The sequence below is a fragment of the Xiphophorus couchianus genome, chromosome 2 (assembly GCF_001444195.1).
Source record: "Xiphophorus couchianus chromosome 2, X_couchianus-1.0, whole genome shotgun sequence".
NCBI classification, from domain to species: Eukaryota; Metazoa; Chordata; class Actinopteri; order Cyprinodontiformes; family Poeciliidae; genus Xiphophorus; species Xiphophorus couchianus.
Genome location: NC_040229.1, coordinates 667,380 through 680,268, shown reverse-complemented (window position 1 = coordinate 680,268; position 12,889 = coordinate 667,380). Strand labels below are relative to the sequence as shown.

The window sequence follows — 12,889 nt, the reverse complement described above, 5'->3', positions numbered from 1 at the left end:
AACAGCAATAAAATAGCAATGGATAAAACGCAGATAATTCTGTTTTTTTGTTTTTCATGTCTGTATGAAACACTGAGTAATGCACCTCCCCTCCCCCACCTGTTGCTGTGCACTACCAGACAGTTAGCTGAAAAAATGGCTTCAAATTTATTCATTTTGTTACAAGAGAGGAAAAATAAACGAGTTGTTTAGGAATATTTCAGGTTTAAATTTTGGAAATATGGAAAATAAAGCTAATTCTCAAGCAACTCAGCAGAGATGCTGCAGAAATAATCACACAATTAGCCTCACTTTACTGGAAGCAGGCCACACTACCAGAAGTTTCAGCCGGCCACAGCTATAAGCAGAAAGAAACCACTAACGGCTTTTCCCTTTAGCTCTTCTCAGCTGCTGATTTGCTGAAGCTTCCAGACATGTTTTATTATTTCATGTTATTAGACTCTGTTATGCTGCTGTTCAGCTGTTTTCGCTTTCTTACACATTTCAGATCATCAAATAAATGTTGATACCAGTTAAAAATGACCCGAGTAAATACAAAATGCTGAAATCACTTCAATAGAACCTGTCTGACAACAGGAAGTAGGATAAAAGATCTTGAAAAGCAACATTTTATGATACAGAAATTCAAAACCAGTGAGAACAAAAGCACACCAGTATCGCTGCCTCTTTCTTAAAACAAGAACATTTAGGTTTTGGAGTGTCCTAGTCAAAGTAAAGACCTAAATCCAATTGAGGTACTGCTGTGTGACTTTAAACAGGCCATTTATTTTAAAAAAAAACCAAAAAAACCTCAATTAAAGCAATTCTGGGAAGAAAATGAGCAGATTTTCTCCGCAGTGATGTAAGATGTCACCGTCAGGTTGGTTTGGATAACTTTTCACTTCAAATGAGATTACACTGCAAAAAGCACAAATCTAACCAAGTACTTTTGGTTTAGTTTCTAGTGTAAACATCTTAATAGACCTAAAATAAAACACAACTTACTTACAAGTAAGTTTTCAGCAAGATAGGAGCTTGTTTCGAGGCAATAATTCCCTAATGTTGATGAAATTGTAGTTGCACTGACAGATTATTTCACTTATAGCAAGACATTTTTCCCAGTATACGTGAAGTAATCTGCCAGAGTTGTGTTTTTGCAGTGTATAATTTGAAAACTTACTTTTAAATTTATTCAGGTTGTTTTTGTTTGTCTAATACTGACATTTTTTTTCCAGATCTGAAACATTAAGCAGCAACAAAGAAGCCAAAACAGCAGAAATCTGTAAGGGGGCAACGACCTTTTCCTGGCTCTGTGTATGAAATAAGATGTTTAACTTCTGTTTCTGTCACTTCTCTTCATGTAGTGACAGAAACAGAAGTAGAAGCAAAGAAACTGTGCTTTAGGTCAAACTGCCGATGATAAAGCCTGTGCAATCTAACTTTATCACCTTGAGCCACTTCTCCAATTCCTAAGTTCTACACACATCTTCCCATGCTGCTTTATTGAGGCTTAACATGCAAAAGTTAAAAATAAATCAGCATGCATCGCTGGGGGGGGAAATGCAGCTCAATTCATGCACTGGTTAAGTTTTCCCCACCATGACTCGGCCTACTCAAAGTTATTTTAAAACTGCATTTCTCACTGCAGCCCATCACCTCATCACATGCAGTTTAGTGGTCTGATGTGTCAAAAGTAGCGCTGTTTACATCCGCAAACTGCAGCGCATCGGCTCGACGCGGCGCTCAGCTGGGATCAGCCTCTTCCTGGTCACAGCGCCGGACAAACGCCAGGAGAGAGGAGTCCACCTGCAGGACGCAGGAGCGTCTGGAAGCAGCTTTCTGATGAAGCTCCTGGATAAACTCATGCGCTTTTCCGTTTCTCTGCTTCAAACGGTTAAAAGTTAAACAGGGAAGGAGGCGCAAAGATGGAGCCGGACCCCGAAGGTCCGTTTCAGCGGGCGGAGAGGACGCTGGTCTCAGTCTGGGTGAGCAGCTATCATGTTAACTTTACAGAGATTTGATGTTAAAGTTTAAAGTTATGAAATATGAAAATTAATGTTTTAATAATGTCTTCCTGTTTAGATGTTTCTCACACAAACACTACACACATACATCTCCCCTGTTTTCTGCTCCTCCCTCTATTCATCCATATTTGGTCTTTAATTTGCATCGGTCACGTTTCTCCCCTCTTTTATTTTATCTCATTTATTTGTTTACTATTTGTTAAAATTATCTGCTGTGTTTAAACATCAGGGATAAAATATCAATGTTTATTTATATATTTCCATATTTATTGAAATACAGTCATTACAGTATATTATGCTCATGTTAACTAGAAACAACCAATCAGAGCCAGGAGGCGGGGCTTAACACAGCTATCATAGCATATTGTGAATGGTCAGGCTAGTTAGCATAGCCACCAACGACGGCAGATAAACGGTTTTTCTGTAAAGGTCAGTTGTTTCTCTGCCATTAGCACATTTAGCAGGAGTGCACTAAGCCCCTCCCCCTGTCTCTGATTGGTTGCATTTCTTCAAATGGTAGCAGCTCATGGAGGAGGTGGAGAAGATTGATCTTTTCACAGATTATCTGTCTAATATTAACAAATATGTAAAAAAAAACAACTTTTTTAGGAATTAAATTTACATCCTGCATCTTTAAATAATGCTGCAATGTGATAAAACTGTAGCCTATGGCAATAAAGTATGGTGGGATACAATCTACGGAAGCCCATTTCTGCCACCATGATGGGAAAAAAGTGTATAATTTGATGTCGCATGGTAATCATTTAATTATCTTACTATGTTTCAGCTGAGATAATATCTTGTAATTCATCCTAATGAAAAGACACAGCTTTAATTTTAATAAAACTATATTCTTATGAATGTCTGGTAAATGTTAACCAGTTCTGGTTTGATCAGTAGTATCTAAAGTCAGAAATATGTCAAAACAATGCAGCAAAACAAGAAGTACTTCCTTTCTCACTTCAAAATAAGACTCAAACATGGACAGAACAGAGTTTCAATCTAAAATCCTTCTCCTTTATATCCAGGATTCATAATAATCAGCTACTTTAACAACAGTATGTTTTGAGTTTCAGTAGTTGTGGATTTTGTCACATCCATACTTAATAATCTCATATCCTACAGTTTTTACTTTCTCATGGTGTTGACTTATCCAATCCCAATAAAATATATGTCTTATAAGTAAGAGGTCCAAATTCTTAATCTTCTTTTTTTCAACACACGGCAGGAATTTGCTCCCATACACAACACAAAACTCTTGATACAGTCAGAAAGAGAAGAAAAACAAGACAATATATTGATTCTTTAACAAAGGTTTAACTCTGGGCTCACTAACAGCTTATAATTCGTGTAAATACATACATTTCTGTGAATATATTTGTATCTAAGGTCAATTACCTGACTTAATGAAGCATGTTGGGATGAAATGGCTGAAAACTCAAGGTATGCGTCAGCGTCATGTCTAAAGTATTTCGTCCCATTCCTGATTTCTCAGCATGACTTTGCAGTGGCTGTTTGGAAACAGAACAGAGTGGGCAGATGAAGAACAAAACTAGATATTAATAGGCCTTAAAATATTTCTGAAGGTCATGCACTCGCCTTCTTTTCTTCTGAATTATACTCATCAACAGGATGCATCTCAGACTCTGATTGGAGGTGGGGCGTCAAATTTACAGCCATGGTAATTGCATCCCGACCCCACTTGGTGGCGCCACTGAACACAAGACTTCAGATATTTAAATAGCTCTTTTGTAAACCTACTTATGTTCACTGTCAGGTTTTAGCTGCTAGTTCTTTTTGCTAAAAGGCCATTTTATTACCGATTAAACAGAGTTATCATGGGCAGATTTCTTAGACTAGTATATGACTCTGACAGTTTGATAACTGAATAAAATTTACCACTTTAAAGGTACTGTATTTATCCAAAAAGGCATAAAAAATAATCCAGTTGCTTTTGTTTTCAACTGAAATGCAGAAATTATTTTTCTTGCTTCTTAAGTCATCTACTATATTTATGATTACAGCAATAAAAATGTAAATTATGACATTTATTGTTGTTTGTAGTTAAGAATGGTAAAGCTTTTCTCTGAGCTGGTTACTTAGCCTGGTTGTCTGCCTGAGTGCCTGCACTTCGCTGTTTAACAAGCATTTCTCTTTTAGCTTGCTAACGCCAGTTCAAAATAGCTTTATGTTAACTTTTTGTGTTTTTCATAACCGTATTCACAAATAGACAATGCAATTTTGGTCCTGAATCAAACCGAGTCTCCCAGACTATCAGACGTGAAATCACTCTAAGAGTCTTATGGTGCATAAATGATCCTTAGGTCACAGCAAAGTGGTTTAACAGACAACATTTCTTTGAAAGATCTTTAGGAAGTCTTTACTAGATTACAAAAATACCTGTTTGTTTGTTTGTTTGTTTGTTTGTTTGTGAGCAAATCATAAGAACATAGGACATAACTTTTTCACAGTACTGTAAAACGTTGTCATGTTTTGCACATATCAGGAATATGCATGTATTTTAGCAACACACCCTTAATCTTACATAAGTGAGATCTGTTATTTAATCAGTAATCAGCAAAGGCCGCTTCTTTCAAACTCAGACTCCTACTAATGAACCTTACTTTGTGTGTCCAGGTATTGTTATTCTAAAACAGGAAAGGGCCTTTAACAATCCGCCTGCAAAGCGGCTATTGTGTAAATAGCCTCCTGCACTGTTAGTGTACAAGTGGAACTAAGTGCCTTCTTATGTCTGTCTCGCTTCTCCATCATTAAGATGAATAACACTTTCCCATCTCTTCCCCAGTGTTACATAACCGAAGCTGTGAGCAGATTCCTGAGGCCACAAACAGTTGAAGCCACCGATAATAACCCAACGTCCTCAGATGAACCTGGAGTCGACGGCGAGCCTGCTGACGGTAGCCTAAAAGATGATGACGCCAGAGGGGTAGAAGTCGGCGAGGAAGCGTCTCTTTCGACTGTTTCTCTTGTTAGCTTGTCTTCCCCAGTTGTTGCCTGGGAGCGCTGCACTGCAGACATTGACTTGAAGCCCAAAGAAGAAGATCATGAGAACAAAGAGGACCTAATAGAGGAACAGATCGGTAAAACAGGAAATGACTTTGCAGGCCAGCTGGTCACAGAAAGTGCAAAGGTACATCAAGGCAGTCAAGATAAAACTGATATTGAAAAATGTGACACTTGTGAGGAAAGTCTGGCTCCTGAAAACGATGGACAGCGTGCAACTGGTGGATCTGGGCATGAATGGGTTAAGGAGGGAGTGTTTGAGGACATGGATTCAAGAGAAATAAGACCGCGTGATCATCAGAAAGTGCTGGAAACCTTGGCGGACATTGAGGAAGAAGCTGAAGAAAAGTCAGAGGAGAAAAGCAATGAAAAGACAGGAGATCAAAAGGTCAACAAAGCTTCTGCAGCAATTCTAGGAGATGCAAACATCAGTGAGGATGCATCACAGCTGAGCTCTGGTAATGAAAACTTCTCAGATGAGAAAACTAAAGATGTAGAAACTCAGCTTAGACAGTTATCAGAGGATGAGAAGGTCCAGATGAGTGTCTCTGAAGAAGCTGCAACAGCAGAAGAGTCAGAACAGGTCAAGAGCGGACGGACGACCGAAGATATTTTAACTCAAAGTGGCACAAGTAGCAAAGATGTGCAAGAAACAGAGCCAGACACGACCGAGTTTACAATTAGAGAAGAGGATGTGCTGGTCACCAGTATGCAAACTGCAGAGGAAGATGTGACCATGGAGGAAATATCAGCAGATCTTGATTATGAGATGGCAGAAGGCAAAAATCTCTCAGCTGAAAATGAAAACTCAGCAGAGCAAACGCAACAAGTAGAAACTCAGCAACTGGTCTGCAAAGAGTTGTCAGGTGTGGCAGAAGATGAGAGGGTTGAGGAGGAAAAGGATGATAAGTCTGCAACACATGAAGAGTCAGAGGACAGGAAGAGTAGCAGAGGAGATGAAGATGTCCAACAAGAGGAAAATATTTTAAACCAAAGTGCCACAAGCAGCGAGGACGATCAAGACACAGGAGAGGAGCAGTTCAACCAAACAGACAGCGACCAATCCTCTGATGAAGCCAAAGAAGACGTGGAGGAAGAGTGCAGTGAAATCCAGGAAGATGATGCAGAGGAAACTGAAAAAGACTTTGAGGAAAAGAGTGAAGTGCCTGGAAACGACGAAGAGGAAGCAACTGTTGGATCTGAACATGTGCAGTTAAAGCAGGAGGTGACAGACGGGATTGAGTCAAGTGAAGAAGAGGAGCATGTGAGACTGGATGATCGCTGGAAAGTGTTGGAAACCTTGGCGGACATTGTGGAAGATGATGAAGAAGAAGCTGAAGAAGACTCTGAGGAGGAAAGCAAGATGCATGAAAGCACCCCAACAAAGGAGGAAGAGTGCAGCAATGAAAAGACAGAAGAAGAAATGGACAATAAAGCTTCTGCAGCAATGCTGGAAGATGCAAACCTCAGTGAAGATGCATCACAGCTGAACTTCTCAGACCAGAAAACTAAAGTAGAAACTCTTCTCCCTGTCTGCAAAGATGAGCTAACTGATATCAACGTTCAGATGACTGTTTTTGGAAATGAAGATTTAAATCAGACAACAGATGAAGAGTTAGAAGAGGGCAAGAACAGAAGGACAATAGAAGAGGAGGAAGATGTCACCATTTTGCAAACTGTAGAGGAAGATGTGACCGTGGAGGAAATATCAACAGATCTTGATTATGAGATGGCAGAAGGCAAGAATCTCTCAGCTGAAAGTGAAAACTCAGCAGAGCAAACACAACAAGTGGAAACTCAGCAACTGGTCTGCAAAGAGTTGTCAGGTGTAGCAGAAGATGAGAGGGTTGAGGAGGAAAAGGATGATAAGTCTGCAACACATGAAGAGTCAGAGGACAGGAAGAGTAGCAGAGGAGATGAAGATGTCCAACAAGAGGAAAATGTTTTAAACCAAAGTGTCACAAGCAGCGAGGACGATCAGGGACAGTTTATCCTAAAAGGAAACAACTCTGCAGAACAGCTGATTAATGAAAACATGACTGAACATCAACTTGGACTAGAGAAAAAGTTGCACACTTCTTCAGGAACAGAAGTGATTAAAAATAAAGAAAATACAGCCAATGAGGCAAATTATGAAGAGCTGGAAAAAAGAGGTGATGGAGATGTTGTTGGGGAAGAGTCTGTGAGCAGAAAGAGAGTAGACGAGGTCGCAAAAGTGGATGAAGTTAAAGAAGAGTTGGAGGAAGAGAGCGATGAAATCCAGACGGATGATAGAGAAAAAAATGAAGAAGAGATCGAGGAAGAAAGTGAGGCAGAACAATTTACCGCTGATGGAGACACAGGAGAACAAAGGGAGGGTGACAATACAGCTGCAAACCAACAGACAACAGAAGAGTCAGAAAACGATAAGGGCAGAAGAACAAATGAAGAGGAAAATATTTCCACCCAAAGGGTCACAAGCAGCGAGATTGATCAGAGGACAGAAGAGGAACAGTTTAGCCAAACAGGAAACGACTCTGGAGATCAGCTGATCACTGAAGACATGACGACACACCAACTTGGAGTAGAGACAACCGAGATCCAAAACTTTCACACTTGTGAAGAAATAGGAAGGGTTGAAAACAAAGGCTTTCAGGAAGAGAGAGATGAAATACAGGAAGACAATCGAGATGAAGACTTTATGAAAGAAGAGAAAGAAGAGCAAAAGGAAGGCGAGGCTGGTCCAGTGATCCTAGGAGATGCTAACATCTGTGAAGATGCATCACAGCTGAAATCTGAAAATGAAAACTCAGCAAAGAGAACAGAACAAGTGGAAACTCAACACTTTGTTTGCGAAGAGTTGTCTGGTGTGGTTGAGGAGGAAGAGTCTGTCACATGTGAAGAGGCAGAGCAGGACAAGGGTAGAGAAGTTGAAGATGTCAGACAAGATAAAAATATTTTAAACCAAAGTGCCACAAGCAGCGAGGACGATCAAGACACAGGAGAGGAGCAGTTCAACCAAACAGACAGCGACCAATCCTCTGATGAAGCCAAAGAAGACGTGGAGGAAGAGTGCAGTGAAATCCAGGAAGATGATGCAGAGGAAACTGAAAAAGACTTTGAGGAAAAGAGTGAAGTGCCTGGAAACGACAAAGAGGAAGCAACTGTTGGATCTGAACATGTGCAGTTAAAGCAGGAGGTGACAGACGGGATTGAATCAAGTGAAGAAGAGGAGCATGTGAGACTGGATGATCGTTGGAAAGTGTTGGAAACCTTGGCGGACATTGTGGAAGATGATGAAGAAGAAGCTGAAGAAGACTCTGAGGAGGAAAGCAAGATGCAAGAAAGCACCCAAACAAAGGAGGAAGAGTGCAGCAATGAAAAGACAGAAGAAGAAATGGACAATAAAGCTTCTGCAGCAATGCTGGAAGATGCAAACCTCAGTGAAGATGCATCACAGCTGAACTTCTCAGACCAGAAAACTAAAGTAGAAACTCTTCTCCCTGTCTGCAAAGATGAGCTAACTGATATCAACGTTCAGATGACTGTTTTTGGAAATGAAGATTTAAATCAGACAACAGATGAAGAGTTAGAAGAGGACAAGAACAGAAGGACAATAGAAGAGGAAAAAAATGAGTTTACATTTAAAGAGGACAATGTCACCATTATGCAAACTGCAGAGGAAGATGTGACCATGGAGAAAATATCAGCAGATGTTGAGGAGAGGCTTTCTGACAAAGAGATCTGTATGAAAAGAGTTTGCACAACCGCTCCACTTACTGTAAAAGCTGGAGGCGAGTCTGAACGGGAAATAAACATTGGCTTTAGCGAAATTCCCTCGGGGGTAATTGAAGGCCAGGCTGGCCTGTCTCACGAGCTCAACACCAAGGCGTGTGAGGAAACTCCAGAGGCAGTTCCTGAGCACAACAATGAACTCGACTCAGATGAAAATACCACACAAAGGTTCTTCGAGGGAGGAAATTCAGAGGAAATTCAGATCATTCACTTACCAGAAGAGGTGGAGGTCTTTAAAAGCTCCGAAGCAGGAGGAGGTGAATATTCACTGATGAGCGAAGGCAGCACAGAGGAAAGCAAGAAGGAGTTGCAGGTTGGAACGCTTCAATTTGCAGAAGATACAGAGAAGCCAAAAAGCGACAACGTAAATCTGGAATTAGATCATTTTTCAAAGGAAGAAAAGGTCGAGTTACTGGATACTTCAATGAAGACAGAGATCAAACAATCAGATGAGGAATTTGAGACTGAACTGGAGGATGAGGACGAAACAGCTGAACGGGAAACAAACAGGCTGCCCCGAGATGTCTGTGAGAAAAGAAACGCTGTAGCAGCTGATGAAGGAGTTGACTCTGCAGATGAAACTCCTGAATCCCCCAAGAGTGAAGAAGGGAAGATGACACAGATAAGTCTTGGTCCAGAACTTGTACAAGCTTTTAGATTGGAGGATGACCGTGAGATCAAGCCTCAATTATTTGATGAAAGTGCCACTGAACTTCCGCAGGTGAGGTTTAACACTGAAGAACAAGAGTACGTTGACGAAGGTCAGCCGGAGCATGAAGTCCTGGATTTAAATGAGATTACGACTCTTCACTTAGTGGGGACAGCATCTGATCTGATCACAGGACAATCAGCCTTATCTCAATGTCAGATAACCACAGACACAGAAACAGCTGATGAATCTAAGGCGACCCTTGGTGAAATTACAAATGAGCCGCAACAAACGGAGAAACACTCAGAAGATCCAGCTGAAGAACATCAAGATGGGATTGATGAAGAAATCCTTGATTTGTGGATCGAGACAGCGATGTCAAAGGACACTGGTGGTATTAAAGAAGACCAACTGAAAGAGGAACCAGGCGAAACATCATCAGAGGAGAAGAGAGAGGGAGTAATGGAGGCAATTTCAGAAGAAACAGAAACTTCTTTTACCACACTGGACTCTGGGTTTTTGGACCAGACCTTCAGTGAGACTCAGATAATTAAATCAGGAGACAGTGGAGTACTTCCCAACAAAAATGACAATTCAGAAGACACCTGTGAAGTTCTTACGTCTAACTCTGAATCTGCATTGATCGAAGAAATGGTTGAAACTCTTCACCCTTACCCGATAGCGGAGGGAGCGTCCGGTGAGATCGGATCCTGCCCCGATTCAGGAGTTTCATCACCAGAACCAAAACATCCAAATCAGGAAGGAGGTACAGCTGAAGAGAAGCAAGATGAACCTAAACCAGAGACAGACGCAGTGAGTGGAGCCGATGAAGAAGCAGATGTTACGTCACTGACAGAAGCAACAGAGTCTGACATCTCCAAGGAAAGAGTTTTGACTGAATCGCCTTCTGGAGGTGAACCTCAAAATGAACCTGAGGAAAAACCTCCAGAAGATCTCAGCGAATCATTTCCAGCCCCAAGCAGGACTGAGCTGGAAGAAGATTGGAGCGAGGTATTGTTTCAGACAAACCAAAACAATATCAGTTCTCTGAAGAGCACTTCAAAAACATGGAATCTTACCAAGTAGTTTTGGTCTAGTTTCTAGTGCAAACATCTTCATACATTTGAATGAAGATAAACCTTTTCAGCTCAAAACAAGGAGCTTGTTTTGAGCCAATGATTTCTTAATGTTGATCATAAAGTTCTAGTTCTACCAGCAGATTAATTCACTTAACACTTGGGGGAAAATGTCTTGTTATGAGTGAAATAATCTGCCAGTGGAACTGGAACATTTTCATTAATATTAAGCAATTATTGACTTAAAATGAGATGTGGTATCTTGCTGAAATGTTACTTGCAAGTTAGGTTTGTCTTAATTCAAGTCTATTAAAACATTTGCACTAGAAACTAGACAAAAACAACTTGGTAAGATTTGTGATTTTGCAGTGTAGTTTTGATTAAAATGTTGACTTCACTTATTAAAAAAAATACCAACTAGTCATTCTTAATTTCATTAATTACACTGCAAAAACATAAAGTCCTACCAGGTGCTTTGGTCTAGTTTCTAGTGCAAATCTCTTAGTACACTTGAAATAAGATAAAATTAACTTACAAGTGACTTTTTAGCAAGATATAGGAGCTTGTTTTGAGCCAACAATTTCTTAATATTGATGATAAAATTCTAGTTCCACTTGTGGATTATTTCACTTATTAGAAGTCATTTTACACATTTTATAAGTAAAATAATCTCCCAGTGGAACTAAAACTTTTTAAAAAATCAATACTAAGGAATTATTTACTTTAATCAAGCTCCCATATGTTGCTGAAAAGTTACTTGTAAGTTGACTTTGTCTTAATTCAAGTGTGCTTAGATATCGGCACTAGAACACAGACCAAAATACTTGGTAAGTTTTTGCAGTGTGCAGATAAGCTATAGAATGAGATGATTTTTTATTTGCAGGTTGATGCTGCCATGCTTGATTTTGCAGTGCAAAAGTCTCGCATTGCGGTGAAAAACCCTCGTGCTAGGCCCCCAACAGACCCCCGCTCCTTAATCCATAAACCGTCTGTGGATCCAACTCCCTCCCTGCCGGTGCCTGGTAAAGTTCCTGTGGGTGTGCCGTTAGGCGGCTTGGGGATTGGGATCAAACTGCCTGGTAGGTTTGATTCTCTGCAGCACATCAGTCCCTTTTTTCAGCAATTTTTAAAAATGATTTATGTATTTATGTTTGAATTCAGGGATTGGAGCAGGTTTTCCTGTTTTAAAGAAGACACAACGGCCCCCAAGACACGAAGCGGAAACACAATCACAGGTAATTATAATAATCTAATGATTCTTTAATCCATTATTCTGACAGTTAATAAAATTAAAAAATGCAGATTTTTCATTTAACCACTTCAATCTTTTTAATGCATTATTAACAATACACAAAAAGATGTAAATAAATAAAAAAATTAATGATTCAATTAGGTATGAAAATAAACATTTTAATACCTAAAATGCTGAAGCTAAGGAAGAGGATTAGAGCCACTGAAAAAAATAAAAGAATTTTGACTTTTTCTCAGATTTTGGATTATTTTCTCAAAAGACTAAATTTTGAAATTAAAGTCAGAATTCTGAGAATAAAATCAAGGTTTTGAGAAAAACGTAAGATTTTTGTTTCCAATGATGATGATCATAAATAACACGTCATTCCTTCAGTGTACGGTTTTTGGGGACTTGCTTGTAAAATGCATATATTCTTGAACAGTTCTGTATTAATTACTGATCTGACTGTGTTGTCACCTCAACAAAATATATTTCTTAGAGTCTGTATATTCCAGTTAGTGATTAACTAATTAATCAATTCATTGACAATTATTTCTGCGATTGATTAATCAGATTAATCACTTCCACCCTACATTAATCCATACATCGCTATTTATCTTTATGTCGGGGAAAGCTAATGTGATTTAACTCTAAATCTAAAGGAATCTGAGGAGAAAAAGGAAGAGGAAGAGAAGAGTGATGCTGCCAAAACGGATGAAGCACCAAAGAGACCCAAATGGATGCCACCTGCACAACCAGGGTAAAACCGAAGCAAGAAAATGTTCCAACAACACCCTAAACTTTGTTGTTTTCAGCAAAAGATCATAAATTTTGTTTCTTTTTTATGTCTCCACAGATTTGGAAATCCACTCATGTCTGAACTCAAGACCAAGCTGAAGAAAACTCCCAAAGAGTGAAAACAATATTCCGAATGCTTTCTGTGAATAGCTCAATATGTTATAAATATTGCTCTGTTTTTGTCTTTCATCAAGCTAAAAGCATTGATGAGATTTTCATGCTACATACTTTTCTTTGGTAATAAAGCAAAACCAAATACAAAGTTGTTGTTTCTTTTATGTAAACATTTAATCATGATAACACTATCTGATCCTCCTTTTTATTCTGTACAAAT

The 12,889-nt window shown here is 39.5% G+C and overlaps 1 protein-coding gene across 2 annotated transcripts; it reads left to right on the top strand.

Moving 5' to 3' along the window:
• Positions 1-1,674: 1,674 nt before the first annotated feature.
• Positions 1,675-12,817, top strand: LOC114160482 (dentin sialophosphoprotein). Of its 2 annotated transcripts, XM_028043093.1 has the most exons (7): positions 1,675-1,964; positions 4,810-5,950; positions 5,999-10,461; positions 11,410-11,605; positions 11,688-11,761; positions 12,420-12,517; positions 12,614-12,817. In XM_028043093.1, the coding sequence occupies exons 1-7, from the start codon at positions 1,905-1,907 to the stop codon at positions 12,672-12,674; spliced, it is 6,093 nt and encodes a 2,030-aa protein (XP_027898894.1). In that variant the 5' UTR covers positions 1,675-1,904; the 3' UTR covers positions 12,675-12,817. The 2 variants fall into 2 exon arrangements, with proteins under 2 accessions (XP_027898894.1, XP_027898887.1); XM_028043086.1 differs by having other exon boundaries at positions 4,810-10,461.
• Positions 12,818-12,889: the final 72 nt, after the last annotated feature.

Excerpts from the sequence above, each read along its gene's own strand:
- LOC114160482 (XM_028043086.1), top strand. The coding sequence starts at position 1,905 with ATGGAGCCGGACCCCGAAGGTCCGTTTCAGCGGGCGGAGAGGACGCTG. Across the intron at positions 11,762-12,419 it reads AAGCGGAAACACAATCACAG|GAATCTGAGGAGAAAAAGGA; the intron begins GTAATTATAATA and ends CTAAATCTAAAG. Across the intron at positions 12,518-12,613 it reads ATGCCACCTGCACAACCAGG|ATTTGGAAATCCACTCATGT; the intron begins GTAAAACCGAAG and ends ATGTCTCCACAG.